This window comes from Diorhabda sublineata, chromosome 5 (assembly GCF_026230105.1).
Source record: "Diorhabda sublineata isolate icDioSubl1.1 chromosome 5, icDioSubl1.1, whole genome shotgun sequence".
In the NCBI taxonomy this organism is placed as follows: domain Eukaryota; kingdom Metazoa; phylum Arthropoda; class Insecta; order Coleoptera; family Chrysomelidae; genus Diorhabda; species Diorhabda sublineata.
Window position 1 is genome coordinate 22,316,871 of NC_079478.1, and position 19,639 is coordinate 22,336,509.

At 33.5% G+C, this 19,639-nt stretch overlaps 2 protein-coding genes across 3 annotated transcripts in view; one reads left to right on the top strand and one right to left on the bottom strand.

Moving 5' to 3' along the window:
• Positions 1 to 7,679: 7,679 nt before the first annotated feature.
• LOC130444663 (uncharacterized) lies at positions 7,680 to 10,264 on the bottom strand. The gene is made up of 3 exons (XM_056779939.1): positions 10,162 to 10,264; positions 9,214 to 9,807; positions 7,680 to 9,163 (listed from the first exon to the last, which is right to left on the bottom strand). The coding sequence occupies exons 1-3, from the start codon at positions 10,262 to 10,264 to the stop codon at positions 7,680 to 7,682; spliced, it is 2,181 nt and encodes a 726-aa protein (XP_056635917.1).
• A 586-nt stretch (positions 10,265 to 10,850) lies between these two features.
• The window catches only part of LOC130444258 (5-oxoprolinase), a 169,458-nt gene continuing 160,669 nt past the window's right edge, over positions 10,851 to 19,639 (top strand). The window contains exon 1 of one of the 2 annotated variants that reach the window (XM_056779321.1): positions 10,851 to 11,012. In XM_056779321.1, the coding sequence (XP_056635299.1) occupies positions 11,004 to 11,012 (9 nt within the window). In that variant the 5' untranslated portion in view covers positions 10,851 to 11,003. Of the gene's footprint in view, positions 11,013 to 15,801; positions 15,872 to 19,639 lie in introns of those variants that run through there. The other variant, XM_056779322.1, reaches the window with a different exon arrangement.

Genomic DNA, 19,639 nt, shown 5'->3' on the forward strand with positions numbered 1-19,639 from the left:
TAATAGAATGAGAATTATTTTCTAGTAATTAAATCCTGGACAGAATATTTTTAATTATTTAAAAAAAATTTTCATTGAATTTTGTAACAAAGATAAATTAAATTTTATATTGGACTCAAAGTATGAAACATGTAGAATGTGCAGACATAGGGTTGTCTATTATTTACCTGGACGAACTACTAGATTGCCAGGTATAAATAGTAATATCCATACCAGTTACTTTCACTGGATGTGATAGAAGAAAACATTTTATATCAGTATAAGTGCTGTTTTATTGTGAAAACGTTGGTGTAGGGTTATTTTTATCATAATCAGATTTTTTCATAGTTCTTAGCCATTTTAACTAAGGTTCTTTTCTCTCTTCATTTTTTATTATACAATCTTGCTCAAACTATTCGTTTTTTTGTATCTTTTGTACCAATAACTTCTTTTGCTGCAGTTATTACGCACAATCCCTTTTCATTGCTCATAAATATTCTCTTTCTATTTCCTCCTTTTTAGTTGCCTTTTTTATTTTTTTCGCATTCGTCCTCACTCCATTTTCAGCATTATATAATCTTGTTTACCATATTTACTATTCTTAATTTCATTTTTAATTTTCATTCAGTCTCAACACTTGTTCCTCTGTATGATCTCACAAAATGAACCATTTTTGATCTTCTTTTTGTTGTTAAGATCGGTGTTTGAGGAAGCTGGCAAGCCAGTAAATAAGTCATCAAATCGTACGATCTTAATTTATTTAAACGGTTTACATGCCAAACCTTATCAAAAGCCTTCGATATGTCCGTGTGATTCCCCATATTTCTCTATAGCTTCAGTCCATACGCTGCCGTAAATCTGGGATTGAAACAAACGAACGTAGGTGTTGGAAATCGTCTTTTTTCCTTTTATTGTGGTATTGGTTGAACCCGAGCAAGTTTCCAATCCTGCTTTTGAAAGTGTATTGTAAGAGCAAAATACACAAAAAGTGGCAAGATTCTTCTTCTCGTTCTCATATGACCGAAATTCTAAAGAGATATGTAGTAGTCGTGAACAAATTGGTACAGAAACTAACTGGATTGTCACAACTGTGACAAATCAATTAAACTAATAAACTTTTGTCCAACTGTTTTCTTCATAAGGCAACATTTTCACGCAGCCAAAGAAATAAAGAACTAAAAAATAAATTGCTCCCTCACATATGTAACTGAGAGAAAAGTGAAGAGTGTCAAATAACTGATGCAGAGATATATATCTTTTATTAGTATTAAGGAAGGTTAATTATTACTTTCTATCGAATATTTACTAAGGAATATCACGATATCGCTTAGTATAGTTGTTACCGTTAAATTAAGATGATGATAAATTACGAAAAGTATGTTTTATGGCCTGAAGTGTCAATATTGAAATATTGTGTAGGGATTACTTAGGTAGTAGATTATACAGTTTTGCGTTTAACCCGGGAACGGTCGCTACGCCAACTTTCACACTATTGGTCGCACGTGAGAGGTTCTCCTCATAGCTCCTTTTTAAAAATTTATTACACTTTTCTTTACCCTTAAATTTTACATAACCAAGAATTTATTAAACACCTGGTATCAAGCTTTATTTTAGATGTTTTTTTTTTAATTGAACAAGTATCATTAATTTGTAATCATACAGTTTTAATTAATGACATTATTTTTAATAAAAATTGTTTTTAAATTGGGGTAAAAAATTCAATCAGAAGATAATTGTTGATAAAGGCATGTTTTACAAGTAAACACCATGTGTTTTGGGCAAATTGGTTTGCCACATTGATGGCAACTTTTTTTAAATTTTTTATTGCTTCTTCTTGGACAGAATGCGCAGAACTCTTCCATCTTTTTCCCACGTGATAAAAACATTATGGTATGAAAATAATTTGTATTAAGTAAAATTACCAAAAATTAAGAATAACACTTAAAAAAAATAAAAATAAAACTTTTACACGAGTGGTCGCGCGATGAGAGAATCTTTCACACAAACGGGATGATGTTGATTACAACGAAGTTGAACAGGAACCGAAAGGAAACGGTAAACTTACCTACCCCTATTAGTCAGAAGAGGTTCTAAAAATAAACTAGGGAGAGTCTCAGGTACCAAACTTGATGAAAAGATTTACAGATTTACGAAATGAAACTTTTGTGAGAGAAAATCTCATATAGCGACCACTCCCGGGTTAAAAGGTACCGTTTACCGTAAGGGCAATGATGCCTTACCCAAAATTTTTAGACCTTTATAAGTATATTTGTTTAGTTTAAGGCATCAGTATTTGCTGTTAAGCCGTAAATAGTGTTCATAGTATTATAAGATTATTAATAAAATAACGACATTTACACCAACAAAAAGATGTTCCAATAATTTTCCACAATCAGTGAATGGAAAACTTATTATTTTAAATGTCCACGATTGCATAAAATACGAGTACCCGAAATTTACTCTACAAGAAACAGTCGACCAATGTTGCAGAATGATTGGAGTTGGAAAGTCCACCGTTTTCAAATTATAGCGGGATAGAAACGTCAGTATTCCGTTGATAACTAAAAAACTTTTATGGACCACTTTGAGAAATATGGATTTTGCCTGGGAAAGCATAACCGTAAAGCACTTTTACTGGAAAGCGATGAAATTGTTTGCTGGCGACGAAAATACTTAAGAAGTATAAAGCAGTACATATCAGAGCAAAAGAAAATCTTTTATCTTGATGAGACGTGGATTAATTAAGGTTATATAGTACCAAAAATGTGGCAAGACAAAAATATAACCAGCGCTCGCCAAGCTTTTATGGAAGGTTTGCTAACTTTTCAGTCCTGCCATACGGGAGATTACCACGAAGACATGGATTCGGATGTTTTTGAAGACTATTTTGGTGAAATGATAAAACATCTTCCGGCTGATTCAGTAGTAGTTATGGATAAAGCAAGTTATCATTCTCGATGCATAGAGAAGACTCCAACTTCATCTTGGAGAAAACAGAAAATTATTGACTGGTTAACCACCAAAAGTATTGAATTTGAAGATAATTGATTGATAAAAAAAGAACTATTAGCTATAGCAAATTTACACAAACATCGTTTTATGAAATACACCGTGGAGAGACTAAACGAGGTTATGTTTGGTTGCGCAGCTAGATTTGGACTTTCAACAATTGCCATTCCGAAGGAAGCCTTAATTCGTTGGTCGACGAAGATCAATTACAAAATCATTTGACTGCAATGAATGTTACTTCTCAACCTGATAATCATAAAATAGTTGAACAAACAATATTAAATAATCTTGTTATGGAAGTATGTGTTGCCTGTTCAAAAGAATGTAGCGAAGATATAGTTTGCATCAAATGTATGGAGCCGGATAATCTATCATGTTCGGAAGATTATGTTTCAGAAGATGAATTTGAGCAGAAATTTTGCAAATTGTGTTTTAATGTACTGAATGACAAAAAGTCTAAAAAATGTTTAGATATTCAAGCAAAAAGATTAAATTAATGTCGGATAAATCTCATTCTGAATCCTCTATGGGATTTATCGTCGGTATCTCAGTGCTTGAAGTTGACAGAGGAGAAGGAGAAGCCAAATATATTTTGGCAATCATCATAAAAATAACCGAAGAAAGATTTTTCCAATTTGGCTGCATAAAACAATTAAATTCCCGATTCCAGTTCAGTGTCTGCGAACCAAAATTAATTGACATCAAAGAAGTACCGGGTGTAGAAATATATAAATGGTTTTAGAAATAATGTTCTTTGTAATTTCAAGTGTCATCTTAATAATCCTTATTGTAACAAATTATTTTATGGTACATTTCCGTAAATACCATTTATTCGCTGCATAAATTAGATAAATTTCTTCTTTTTCATTTCAATTTTTTATCATTAGTATTCTATGAAATAACTACATTATATACTTTAACGATATAGTCCTTCCAATATCAATTGCAGAAGATAGTTATGTGAGGAACAATCAATATTTCATAAATACGCACGGCACTCATACCAAATTAAGATATGAAAAATAATGTTTACTCCCCGTATAAAATTCAGTAAACATCTAACAAACCATCAGCCCAAGTGGACTTGAATGTGTGTCAAAATTTATCATCTCCATTGTTTACCAATGAATCGTAAACATGAATACATTTCTATTGGCCCAAGCTGTCATAAGGCGTAAGGGGTTGTTTGGTGAGATTCATTTGATTCATAAATTTCTTCAAGTCAATAGAAATATGACGTTCTTTAGACCATGAGCAAATGAAGACAATGAAATTGTACAGTGTAGTGAGAATAAAGACAGGTATAAATTTAATAATAAAGATTTATATATAAAAACACAGCGAGTTATTTTAAATATATTCGATGTCTAGAAAAAGAAAATTTTTAACAATCTGATAATGCTACTATAATAAGAATTGCTGAATTAACTAGAGTAAATAAATTTTCCATTTATCGAGTAATCACGAAAGAGGTTGTTGTGGATCATTCACATAATCGAGAAGCATGCAAAGAAAAACTGGAATCAGTTGACAAAGCTACTCAAGATTTTATACGTAGGACAATTTATATAAGGAGAACAGGGTTGCGACACCAGAAGTCATTCAGCAAAAAGTAGCAGATTATCCAGAATACAATTATACCAGTTTAGAAACATTGCGTTTTAAACACAAAAAACTGAATAAACGGATGGCAATAAACTAATTGACACATAATTTATCTAGATGAAACATGGTTTGACAGTCACGATGTAGTAAATTTCGGTTGAGTTGATAATAGTGAAAATTGCTGTTTGAATAGGCGATATTCTAATGGGAAAAGTATACAATAGTACACACTGGAAGCAAAGATAGTTTCCTGCCTAATGCTTTATTAATAGCCGCTAAAAATATTAAAAACTGTACAGCTGATTATCATGAAAATACGACAGCAGAATTATAATTATTTGAAAAGTGGTTTAACAGCTTTTACCTAACATTCCACACAATTCGCAGCAACTCCTTAAGATACCAAATAGTAGTAGTAACAAAGCTCAAATTTTAACATTTATGTCTGAAAAAAATATTCCTACTCCTGTCAATTATCGTAAAAAAGGCCCAACATACTAAGAATTGCTTACTGTCATTAAAGGTCTAAAGTTAGAGAAAATTTATTATATTGACAAGCTGTGCAAAGAACAGGGTCATACTTTTCTTAGACTATTTCCTTACTATTGCATATTTAATTCTATAGAGTTGATATGGGCGAACGTAATATCAGAATTTCGAAGGTCTAGCAGCAGACCGCGAAGAGCTTTGGAAAAACTGTGTTGAGCATGTTATCAAAGAAGAAGATGAGTATATGATATCACCCTCGTTACAACCTATCATAATTCAATCAAATGATGACTCTAGTTTAGACGATTCTGACTACCATGATTATTTATAAAGATACTTTGGAATTGAAATGTTTTTTCCTTCGTTTTGTTTGCAAAAAATTTATTTTCCTTTATGGTTTTTGCTTAGAAATTTCGTTTCCTAGAAAAAAAAACGGTCTCAAAAAGGGCTCAGTTCATGTCTGGTACCTGTTTAAACCAAACGCATTTACAGGCAAGTACATTTTACTCGTCTATTTACGTTTTATAATTTAATATTTAGTTGTAGCAAGTAAACGAGACATAATAATAATTTTTTTTCCAAGATCCAAGTAGGACTGAAATTAAGTGCATCTGTCTAAAGAACTGCGTATAATCAAGGATTAAACGACTTACCTTAAGGATGTTCAATCCTAATTATACGATATTGGACACGTCCTCCTAGAACACCCTGTAGTAATACTCCTAATCACTTATCACGCGCAAGTTTAAAGAAAATGATTCACCCTCTCGTCGATCCTGCCTGGCTCGTTTCGTTCGTGTGTCATTATACTTCGCCTCTGTACTAAGATCGCCTCTGGGGCGGGTGTACTATTACCTTTCGTATTGACAACCCAAGTCACTTGCTTCCTGGGTGGGTTTGTTCTAGGAGGACGTGTCCAATATCGTATAATTAGGATTGAACATCCTTAAGGTAAGTCGTTTAATCCTTAATTATACTTCTATTGTACACGTCCTCCTAGAACACCCTGTAGATGTTTAGAGAAGATTGTAGAGGCGTTCTTGACCAGAATAAAAATAGTCTTATTACAGTTCTATTCATTTTTATTTCCCAGAAAAGTAACATTTGTGTAATAAAAAAGTACATCCCAAAAATTTTAAATCTAAAATTAATTATAAACCCTTTTCGTTTTTAGTATTATTAATACTATGAACTAACATAACATACTTGCATGAATGAACAAAACATTATATATTTTTGTCATAGAATGCAAAACCGAACAAAAACTTTTTCATTTGTTTTTTATTAAGTTTTCAATATAATTAGAAAACGTTTCTGTGCCTACCAAAGGCCTGTTATAGAATTTACAAAAAGTATCTGACTTTTCAGACCACCCAGCTGCACTTCTTATGCTCTCGATATTTACCCCAGATCTAAGGGCAACCGAAGAAGCAGCGTGTCTGGTACTGTGCCCTTTAAATTTTTTAGTGTCAACTCCCCCCATTTTTAATCCATTTTTGATCCAGCGACAGAGGGTTTGAGTCGTAGCACAATGATATGGTCGTTTGGCACTTAAAATAAGGTAGTCTTCGCTACCCCTGATACTTTTTGTTCGTTCGATATAGTGTAGAATGGTAGAGCAAACGCAAAGCGCTGGATTATCCCTGAAGAAGGAAAACTTTAAGAGTAGTTGAGGTTTTTTCGGCCCCGAGGTTTTCACAATATCTGTTATTTTTATTTGTATTCCTGTATCCGAGCTCACAATATTACTTATTTTTATTTTAGAGAAGGTCTGCACCCTTTGGGCTGTGGTCAAGGCTAACAGTACAACTAGCTTTACTGAAAGTTGGCTCATATCAAGAGTATGCAATGGGTAAAGTTTTTCTAACATAATTAGTACCGGAGATGGGTCCCAAGTCTCGTCGTATCTTGGAAAGCTTGGGCGAGTTTTAAAAACCCCTTTCATAAACCGTTCCACAGTGTCTGATTTCCCTGCTTCTGAGATAAGATTTAGTGCAGACTTGTGAGTGTTGATGCTCGATAGCTTGAGCCATTTTGAAATTGTTGACTTAAAAACTCAAGAATATTGTGAACAGTAGGTTGAAAAATTTTTTGCTTATTCCCTTCGAAAAATTCCCACCATTTTGAATATGTTGTATTATACTGCTTGATTGTATTCTCACTAAGAGATTCAAGCATCAGGTCTGCGGCGTTTCCTGATATATTTTTCATTTTGAAGGCTTCCCTGATAAAATCGCGGCTCCCAGGGTAAGTCGGGGCCACAGTGGGTGAGGCTTTCTGAAAGGGGATAAAAGCAAATTAGGACTTGGGTGTAATCTAATTAGTGTGGAACTCATGAGACTTTCTAGTTTTGGAAACCATGGTTGGGATTTCCATATAGGGAAAACTACTATGCATTCTGCTCTATCGCCCTCTATTTTACTTAGAACTTTCGGTAATAAGGCGAACGGGGGAAAAATATATCCTTTAATATTCTCCCAAGAGAGTGTAAATGCATCAACATTTTGGCTTTCGGGGTCAGGGTGCCAAGAAACAAATTTTTTGCACTTTTTATTAAGATAGCTAGCAAATAAGTCTATTTCTGGGCAACCCAATTTTTAAACAATTTGTTTGTAGGCTTCGACATTCAATGAGTATTCTGTATCTATTTCTTTGGATCTCGAAGCTTTATCTACCAAAACATTGCTCTCTGTGTTAATATATGAAGCAAATATTTTGATATTTCTTTCCTCACACCACTGCCATATGTCCTTAGTTAAATCATTTAGATACTTATACTTAACGCCCCCCATTCGGTTTATGTAGGTCTTGAGACCAAAAAATGTCGCTTTTAATTCTAAGTAATTAATGTGCCTCTGTTTTTCAAATGAATCCCAGAAACCATTTGCATTTTGACCATTGTAAAAAGCCCCCCATCCTGAATTGGACGCGTCTGTAAACAACGTATGTGTGTACTTCGGAATTGCAATGCTATTTTCGCAATCTTTTATATTATTTAACCACCACAAATATTCACTTTTCAGTTTGGGAGATATTTTCATAATTTTATCATACTGCGTGGCTGGACAAATTGAAACCAAGTGACCGACAAATTTGGAAAAATCTCTAATTTTTATTTTTCGCTTTTTTAAGATTGCTTTTACCATAGCAGTAATTTTTGATTTTTTATCTGTAGTTGGACGCATTGTCATTTTTTGTGTGTTAAAAATGAATCCTAGGAATTTTATTTCTCTTTTAGGAGAGAGGCAACTTTTTTCTTTATTTACTACAAAACCAAGCCTTTGAAGAAGACTACATGTCTGATTTATATTATCCCGGCATTCTGTTTTACTTTTCCCAATGAGCAATGTGTCATCTAAGTAAATTACAGAGGACAGACCTTTCGCCCTTAAATGTTCAATAGCTGGTTTTAAAATTTTGGTAAATGCGTAAGGAGCAGTGCCAAGGCCAAAAGGAAGACACTGGAACTCTAGAATTTTGTTTTTGAATTGAAATCTAAGATACTTTCTCTGCTCAGTGGCTACGGGTATCGAGAAGTATGCGTCTTTCAGTTTGAAATGGGGCGGTGTTATAAATGTATTTAGTTTTTTAAGGTTAAGTATAAACCTGTCGTTGCCGTCGGGTTTCTTTCTTAAAAAATAACTAGATAAGAATTGCCCATTACATTTAGTCACTTCTTTGACGGCTCCCATATCAATAAGTTTGGTAATGCTGTCTGAATAAGACTTTTCTAGTTTCCCACTTAAATTTGGGGGTTTTTGAGGCCTCTTTTGAACAGGAGTTGCATTAAAAGGTATTCTGTAACCTTTAACCCAACCTAGAATTTTACCGTTGGTTGTTATTTTCTCCCATTCCTCGAAGAAAAGCCTTATTCGTCCAGCCAGTTTTATGTTAGAGGTTACCTCTATATCTGACGACGTCTGTAGGAGCTGTGCTCCTGTATCCGATTTTTCGGAGCCTCTCTCTCGTTCCGGCGCTTGAAGGTCATGGCTTTGCTGGATTTGACTGCTCTCCTCCCTTCTCTGTTTTGTTGTGTCTTCCATCGATCTTTGGAGGCGTAGGTCTTCAGGTTTTTTGAAGTCTGGGGCTTTAGTTCCTTTGCTGCAGTCTCTATATTTTTGGCGGACTTACATTTTTCGCCAAAGTCTTCCCCAAAAAGAGTGGAGTCTCTTAATTGCATAGATGCCACTTTCTGCACCTTCTGATTAAAATTATGGTACAGTAAAAATTTTCTGTGGTTGGTAATGGCGTGGTGAACCGCGCAGAGCATTTTTCCCGCTTCCACCATATTGGTAATATTTGGATCGGGGTCTTCGGCACTATGTTTTGCTTCCAGCATTCTTGAAAGGGCAGTACCAAGCACGGAAATGCTTTTTCCCAACTGATTTTGTAATTCTGCTAAGAAACTATCCTTTTTATTTTCTGAAGCAGAAATGACAGTCTGGACTTCAGGGTTATTTTTTGGGGCTTCCAACAAGGAGCAGTTGCTCGGTACAAGGCTGTTTTCAAAAAGTTTAGCTTTTGTTTCCTTGTCTATGCCATTCTGGAGATAGCTTTTCCAGCGGTTGGCTAACTCTGAGGATATTTCCGGTCCATAAATTTTTTCCTCAGTCGGATCCTCCCCAAGAATGGTTTTAATTTCTCCCATTCTAGCGCTTTTATCCGAAGTAGTGCCGGAGCTAGAGGAGTTGCTATCCGCGTATGAAGAGGATTCAGATTCTGAACCTGTTGAAGAAGGCCTGTGTCTTAAAAAAGACTGTAAAATAAGCGGATATCTGGTTATTTTAGAATTTTGGGCACCATAATAATATATTAGGCACCATTTTGTTTAATATTCTTGTAACGTATTGGAAGTACCAACGTACAAAATCATATGTTGCCACGTCACGCTGACCGTTGCTGATGCGAGACTCGGCGTGCATAAGTCAAAAACTATGCTGGGTTATCGTGGCTTTTTTTTTCATGTGTCTACAAGGTAGACTAACCCATGCCGAATATATTAATCATACGATTAATATATGGTGTCTCTTTCGCTGCTTTTCTAAAACATACTTGTATTTGTAATAACTGTGAACTTACTTGAATCATATTCCCTTAGTTTTTCCTCCAGTCTCTTCATTTTCCTTCGAATACCGGAAATCACTTTCTGTTTTCTTTTCTCGGCTTTCTTTCCTTTCGGCATTGTTTTAATTCTATGCACAATCACTTTTAAAACTGAAAACACCGTTGGAATAAATTTTTCGCTACTGATAAGAACACGATATTCGTTTTTTGCGTTGTTTACCTGCACGAAATAAGCGCAAGAAGTATAATGACACACGAACGAAACGAGCCAGGCAGGATCGACGAGAGGGTGAATCATTTTCTTTAAACTTGCGCGTGATAAGTGATTAGGAGTATTACTACAGGGTGTTCTAGGAGGACGTGTACAATAGAAGTATAATGCCGTCCAATTCATTATGATTCGATTGCCTTTGAACGAATACTTTTTAACGAATACTAACGAATACATCATTTAATTCGCCTTTAATAGTAATGTGTAGTTAATACGATAAACAAAATTGTATACATTATCGACACTAATTATCATAATAACAGTTATTGTTTCTTATCCAGAACCTGAAGATATAATCGAACATTCCAGCTTAAGTTTTGTGACTATGTTATTCCAATAGTTATTTTAATAGTTATCAACATCTATTGACGTTTATATAGTTAGCACATGAGTTTATATACCAACAATATTCTGGCGATAAAATTTTTAGTCAGTCGCTTATCTATACACCAGCATAACGCGTGTGAGGTTCTTGACCTGGAAAAAAAAATAATTATTTTGATAATTTAAGTATTTTGTGTACATTTGTATATTAAAGGTGTAAGTGAAGGAATTTACATTCGCTGTTAGAGTGAAATTTTAGAACATGTGCGAGGTACGTGAGTAAATTAAATTATGATCGTCTATTTTTAATTGGAAAGTGACTACTGCACCGCTCGGCCAGATCCGTCTTTTAAATAAAAATAAATTTATTCATCACAGCAGTTGGTATAGCATTAAAAATAACTTTTTTTCTTCGTACGTGCTTTTCAAGTTTCAAGTTCAAGAAATTATATTTTAGGAAATATTTTGCTAAATTGCATTTCAATGAAATGACCGAAAACTACGCTTTTCGTCTTTTCCAGTAGCAAACTACTAATAGTTGTTCGAATAATCGGGACTAACTAGTGGTTTTCTATTTCAGTGGATTATTTTGTTACATGTTACAATATTTGTAAAAAAAACGGTACATGTTATGCGGATTGATGCGTGTTTTCCATACGAAGTACACAGAACCTTTATTCATTTCTGTTTTAGGTTCCGTAGAACCTATCGAGATTTTTAGGAAATGGTAGTTCCTAATAATTATAGGTTAGAATTGTCCGTAGGTATATCCCAGTGTAGTTGTAATGAATAATTAGACCGAAAACTGGAACCCACCTATTGGCTTTAAATACCAGATACTCTATCACTCACTAGATAGATACTTATAATATAGTATAATATTATAACTAATTTTAAAACTAAATTGAAAAACAAACAACCACAGAGCAATATCAACCCCCAAAATATAACTAAAACCAAAGAATTTATCAATCAAAATAGACATATCAAAATTTTGAAAGCACATCTAATAAAACTGTTATTATGAAATAAAAATTGAACATTTACAATGCTTTAAGAATATATGGTTTACCAAACCTGTACAAGCCTGACATTCCCCTTCGACCGATTGTTTCAAGTATTCGAACTCCTCTTACCCCATAATCTAATTATTTGAAAAATATTTTATACGAAAACAATTACTATATCAAAAACACATGGGATTTCAAAGAAAACATTAAAAGTATAAAAATTGCTAACGAATATCTATTTATAATAGAATCAAATTTTTGGATGTCACATTATATAAAATTAACAATAACATAAGAATAGAATGGTATATGAAACCAACTTGGTGTTCACGATATTTGAACTTTAATTCGTGTCATCCTATGTCATAAAAAAGATCAGTGACAATAAGTTTGGCTGATAGATTTATCCAACTATCAGATCCTGAATTTAGATGCTTAGCTATTCAAACAGTAAAAACTGCACTAGAAGAAAATAATTATCCGGAAGAAATGATAAAAAGTATATTCAAGAAAAGGATAAACAGATACTACAATCATTTTAAAAGCAAAACAGAAACCGTATCCACACTCCAAAGTGGGAGCCGAAACGTCGAGAATTTTTAAAATACCATAGGTTTCAATATTCAAAGTGACGTTGATAGAAATATTTATTAATTGAAATATTAAGAAATATTGACTTTTTTTGTTAAATATTTATGTGTAATAGAAAATGGAGCAAAATAGATGTAATTTATTGACATTAGGAAATAAGTACAAAAATCGTGAAAGTATTTTACTTTGCTGTAAGGAAATCGGATATTGCAAAAAGCATAGAAAGAATATGATTATGCTGGATGAGGGAATTTGCGTTTTTTGTTTCACAAAAAATCTAAATATACGAGGATATATCGAAAAATTCTTAGCCTACTATAGAACAGAACAAAATTTCAATGTCAAAATATTTTTTTAATCAACATATTCTCTTCTTAATTGGATACATTTATTACAGCGATCCTGCAACGTCTCTAGACCTTTGAAAAAAATTGTTTCTTCTAGCTCTGCAAACCAGACTTACACAGCTTTTATTACCTCCCTATTGGAAGAACATTTACGATCTTTCAAACTTTTTTTTCAGTCGAGAAAAGAGATGATAGTCGGACGGAATCAAATCTGGTGAAGAAGGGGGGTGTTCTAGTAATTCAAACCCTAAATCACCAATTTTTGCATAACAACATGAGATTTGTGTGCAAGGGCGTTGTCCTGCAAAAGCAAAACGCATTTGGATAGCTTTTCGCGTCTTTTCTCTTTAATTTTTTTCTTGTAGAGTGGTCAGTAGTGTCGAATAGTAATCTCCAGTTATTGTTCTACCCTTATCCAAAAAATCATTTATGATTACTCCATGGTAATTCCAAAAAACTGAAGCAAGAACTTTTCCAGCAGATTTTTGGAGAACCAGAGTGTCGCCATTCCATAGATTGTTGCTTTGTTTCTGGATCGTAGAAATGTACCAAAGTCTGATCCAAAGTAACAATTCGGCTTAAGAAGTTGAATGGAAACATGCAGTTTTAATTAGGGAATATAAAAGTAGACCAAATTAGCAACACAATAGCGACAACCGCATGTCGATACCTTTTTCGTATTACGAGATATCTTAAGAAATGCATTTTCCTTTGAACATAAATTACTCTGATTTGACCGAACGGATTTTAACATTTTTTGACTCCTCAAAATTGTCTTTCCTTTGTTTTATTATTAATAGTTCCAATTATTATGTCAATATTACTTATGCTGTCACCGGGAAACTGCGTTGTGGAAGTTAAAATGGAAATATAACTTAAGGTACCTCGCTAGTGACGACTTAAATTAAAATTGTCGTCCATCATTTTCGATACAAGCGTTTATTCTTTAAAGAACAGATTGAATAGCAATATCAATTTCTGCTCTCGAAATACTCTGAATGGCGTTTCGTTTTCTCTTGATCATGTTATCTCTAGTAGTGGGTCTAATTGCACAAACCTAGTCTTTAATCCGGCTCCAGAGATAGAAATCTAAGATGGTTAAGTCTGGTGACCTGGCTGGCCAAAAAAATAGGCCTCCACGTCCTATCCTATCAGGGTAAGAATTATCTAAAAATTCTCTAACTTGTCTGGAGAAATGCGCCGGACACCCATCGTGCTGAAACAACATAGACGTACGAGTTGCTAGTGATATATCTTCTAGAAGAAGTGGTAATTCATCCATTATAATATTTAGGTAGCGTTCTCCGTTAATTGCGTTGTCAAAAATAAAAGGTCCAATTATCTGACTATTTACAATACCGCACCATACATTCACCGACCATCGCCCCTGATACTGAACTTCTTCCATCCAGCGTGGTCTATTCTGTGACCAATAGTGCATATTATGCCGATTAACCGTACCATCACTATTAAATGTAGCTTCGTCTGACCACAAAATACGTGACATTAATTGAGGGTCGTCATATACCATATGTAGTAACCAGTTGCAATAATCCAACCTTCTGTCGTAATCACGATCAACCAATTGTTGATGCAGTATTATATGATATGGATGAAATCTAAAAGAAATATAATGTCCTATTAAATATCTTTCCGGAATATTATGTGGGATTATTTTGTTTAAGAAACATATCTTTTTACATCATAATTTACCTGTGTCCTGTCAAAATATGTTGAACGGTGGTTCTGATTATTCTTAAGTCTCTACTTATTGCTCTAATACTTAAATGCGGGTTAAATTGCACATATGCCAAAAAATTTATTGTGTTTTCCTCTGAAAGACCTCTGCCGCGTCTTCTAAATTCAGGAAGATTTACATTTACAAGTAAATTTTATATCGAATTTAATGCACACAAATCGCAATGACATGTAAATGAACAAATTACTAGGTTTATTAATTTGACACAGGACATATCTGTTGGTTGTGTTTTTTTCATGGCCCACTACTTGTTTTTATATATTTCCATTATAACTTCCATAACGTAGTTTCCCAGTGACAGCATAAGTAATATTGTCATAATAATTGGGACCATTATTAATAGAACAAGGAAAGACAATTTGAGGAGTCACAAAATGTTAAAATCCGTTCAGTCAAAACAGTGTAATTTATGTTTAAAGGAAAATGCTTAAAATTTACACATTTCTTAGGATATCTAGTAATACGAAAAAGATATCAGCATGTGGTTTTTGCTATTATGTTGCTAATTTGGTCTACTTATATATATTCCTTAATTAAAACTGCATGTTTCCATTCAACATTTTTCAAGGATAGCTAGATTTAAAAAAATAAATTAATAGCGCCCTCTAGCGTATACGTTACTCATTAGGTTGTTTCGAAATTATAACTCTTACATTGGTAGAAAGGACCTCTCTTCAAAAAGATTGAGTTTGCATAGATAGGTTAAGTAGAACTGGACTTACAGGCGTTTTTTCATAATAAAGTTCCCGCTTCCTCCCACCTCTACGATAATTATTCATTTAAATGCATCTTAATTGGGCAAAATTTGTAAATTATTCATTTTATAATTTTTGGTATTTAATTACGCCCTCTGGCTGTGGACCTACAACTCTGTAAATAATTCCAGGTTTTTCTCGTGGTCACTTTTGTCAAAATTTTTTTTCCCGAAGCTGTACTATAAACGGTTCCTGATATGGTAGATATGATAGATATGGACTTATCCCTTGCTATTTCTACCAGTCTATTGTCTCTCATTCATCTTACATGTTAGTTTTATTATTTTTTACGCTGTGATACCTATTCGTTAATGTTATCTACGTCAATAATCGTCTGATGTTTTCGCCTGAGAATTTTCATTTCTGTGGCCTCCAAGAGTTGTTTCGTTTTTAATGTTTTCCTGTTCCCTAAACTTGAACTTTCTCTTCAGATCAGATGAGATTGTTATCAGATATGCCTAGATTTAGAAGCTTTTGAAACAACCTTCGTATTGCATGAAATAGTTTCTTTATTAGTTATATCTATAGAAATAATCAATGTTGACAATGAGATTGTGGACCTTCATTATAATTATTACATAAGTAGCGGAGTGTTAGAATTGTGTTGTGTATTTAATTCGTATAAACTAGTGTTTTCCATTTGCAGCATTGAAATACGTATATTTTATGTAAGTTATTTTCTGTAAACTTTCCCATTACACTAACTTATGAGCAGGATTTTTGTTAGCAACAAGAATTCAAAATTGAAGGATGATCCTGATGGAAACGTAGTTATTTAAAAAATATAGAGTTATCTTCATATAATGGACATAATTTTTCAAATGAAATCGAAATATTTATATACATATCATCGCTAATAATACGAGGGTTGCCTTTTAACTTCTTACAAAAAATGGAACAGAAACGAACAAGTTCGGAACAAAGTGTTTTATTGCTTTTCGAAATATTCGCCATCAAGGTCTATACATTTTTGCATAGGCTCAAACCAATTCTGAAAATATATCTTCCATTTTGAAGCTGATATCGTAGAATCATGTTTTTGAAAGTCTCTCAACAGCTTTTGTTTGAAAGTGGGGAACAGAGCTGCCAACTCCGGCTGATAGAAATCCGGAACACTGAATTAATTAATAAGATTTTATAATTACAAAAATTTAACAAAAGAACAAAACAGGTTGAAGTGCAGTATTTTCTTTATTCTTCATCAGTCACTGCTTTTTCCACTGATATTTTTTGGCTACGTGTGAAAAATCAGTGGTTATCGAATAGATAATATACGGAAATTTTTTTCTCAATACCAATGGTTATCTAAATAGTGGCAAATGTAGTCATAAAAAATTTGGAAATCGGAAACTGCACTTCGATAAACCTAACCAAAAATTTGTGCTTTTTTAACAATAATTTGTTCTTTGGAACGTTTCATAGTTGCAAAAAATTCAGTAGCGATTAATTCAGAGTTCTTAAGAAGTCTTATTTGGTTTTCTATGGTGGCGTGGTTATATATTAACGGGAAAATCAAGAACAGCGGTTTCGAGTGATGAAAAATTTTTGGTCCAAATCTTCTAACCCAGGCAGTTGTTTCAACGCATTTGGGCGTAAAAGAAAATATGAAACAAGAGCAGGATAAAACTTTGAAATATTCTCAGGGGCTAGTCCTAATGACAACTTGGTTGTGGTGACTTTATACACATTCATCACTGACGGACGTAAGATTATGACGAAATTCTGTGAATCAATTCTTTTAAATATTCACTACCAACAACTCAGTCAATTTCTGAATTTCCACTGGCTTCGCAATAACAATCGTCAATGTGTAAAAATACAGTGGTGCAACAATTCATTAACGTATTGTTTAATAGTTAAATGGCAACCCTCGTATTTGAAAATTGATCTCTAATCCAGTAGCAATTAATCTGAAACTAAACACAAAAATATAGTAATTCGTTATTTTAATATTGATAGGTTACTTAGTATTGAATATTTGAATTGTGTGTAGACTAATATGTCTTGAATCAGTATTGAGATTTATATAAACAGCAATGATGTGAGACAGGGATATAAGTTTATTCTCCTCTTCGCAGAAACTCATTGGTTTGGGCAAGAGATGTCAACTAGCTGTGAACGACAACCCCATTCAGTGTATAAAGTGTACTTCTTAGGAGTCGAGACCAAAAGCGCCAAAAACTTACAACCAGAAGTGAGAACCCAATTGAATAAGGTTTCAAGAATCTCTGGGTACCTGCGGGACCTCATATGGAAAAACAATTATATGTCCACCGATAGTGAAGTACCAATATACTTACATACGCAGGGGAAACTCTGGTGGACACAACAAAAACGAGAAATGAGATGCAAAGCTATAAGAGAAGATTTGAAAATTCAGGATAAACTAAGATTCACGAGATTCAAGAATTGACAAGAGTATTTCATGAAAAAAAAAAGAAACCAACAAGTATGGCAAGATTTGGACATCAGACACATGATTGAAAAATCTATTGAATATTAAAACCCCTGCTCTTTTGTTTTGTCGATCTCAAGAAACCATTTAATGGAGTAGAAATAGTTGACAACACCATTGATATACTTCGGTAACACAGGACAACAGTTAATTACATAAATCTAATAGAAGAGCTCAATAAAACTAACAAAACACAACGGGGGTTTACCGAAAATGCTCCAATACTAACAGGAATTTGTAAGGTGACTATCCATTCTTGTTCAATTTAATTATTGATAAAATAATTAATAGCGTAAAAGAAGTTTCTGGAGGGTAAAAAGTGGTACGCAGATCAATAAAGATATTATGCTATGCCGATGACGCAATCTCGATAGCCGATAGTGAGGATGACCTACAGCGTTTGCTGTATCGGTTGCACACAACAGCCGAAAACCTTTATATACAGATATCTGTAGAAAAAACAGAATAAATGGTAATAGCAAAAGAACTTACAAGATGTAAACTAGCTGTGAACCTGCGGGACCTCATATGGAAAAATAAATATATGTCCACTGATAGTAGTCTCCACAATTTGAAATTTCGTATATATATTTCCTATCTCATGGACTATTTGCCTAATCAACCGAACATAACCTAACTTAAGGTAGTCACGAACTTGTCATCGGACGGAACACACGCAAGCGTCGGACGGAGAACACGCACGCATCGGACGGATCAGATTTTCCGAGTGTGATTAAAAACATTGATTCAAATGATATGGCATTGCCGATCTCCGATATGTACGATGCAAATTTGTGCGCGCAGATCCATTTGAATCAATGGAAAATCCGATGCGTGCGTGTACTAGTAATGGTATTCTTGAACAAATTTATTGAGACTACGATTTCCATAAAGTTTCATATTTAATACTAGCTGACCCGTTGTTCTGCCATATAAATTGTATTTACGAAATATTTTTCTAGTTCAATAAAAATAACTAACTTACTTTAAGTTTATAGAGATGTACTTATAATCGAAAGACAGTATGTTTTATTTAGGTTCATAAAAAATTATTTATTAAAGTAACGAATATATTTCAAATTAAAACTCTTGATAGCTGTCTAGACCTCAAAAATAATTGTTCATATTTTTACTATTAATTGGGCGAGAATACGCCACATATAGTAATATTCTACATCAGGTTCATACTGGAATGGTAGTCAAAGAAATAAATCTGATGCAAATGCTCAAAGAACTTGTTGGCATTGTTGGTCAATTCCTCTACGTCGGGCTACTATGAATCTACGCGTTTCTCTTTGTTCTAATTGTCTCTGTTGATTTCGTTTACCTCGTGCCTGTTGTACTATATGTACATAAATAAATCAAATTACAATACTTATTTGTGAGAAACAGTATTCGTTTTAGCTTATTATTTGACCCACCTTTCAGTGTTGCACAGAACAATCAAAATGAAATGAAAAATTGTAAGAATTTATCGAACTATAACTATTGTATTCCATTGCCATCTTGCAATGCTATTGCGGATCTGTGGATAATCGGAGTAATATAATATTTTTTATTTTAAGTAATAACAAAAAGAACAAAAATTCGTAATTAACAAATAAAACATAGGGGTTGATCGTAGAGGAAAAAATTTTATCTAAAAAATAAAAAAAAATAGGGGTGAACTATCCTCATCATCTAATGGGATGAAAAAAGATGTTCGATTCTCTTACCTACCCGATATGCACACAAAATTTCATGAGAATCGGTCCCGCCGTTTCGGAGCAGTTCAATTACAAACACCGCAACACGGGAATTTTAAATATTAGGTAATCAGAAAAAACATAATCCGATCCTTAAATGATTAATGCGCCATGCTTGACACAATATTAAATGGTGTCTTAAACGAGCTACGTTTCGTTTCACAAAAAGCTCAAATATACACATTTTCAAAAATTTATTTCTCAAAAGCTATTTATGTCCACAATTTTGAATTTCG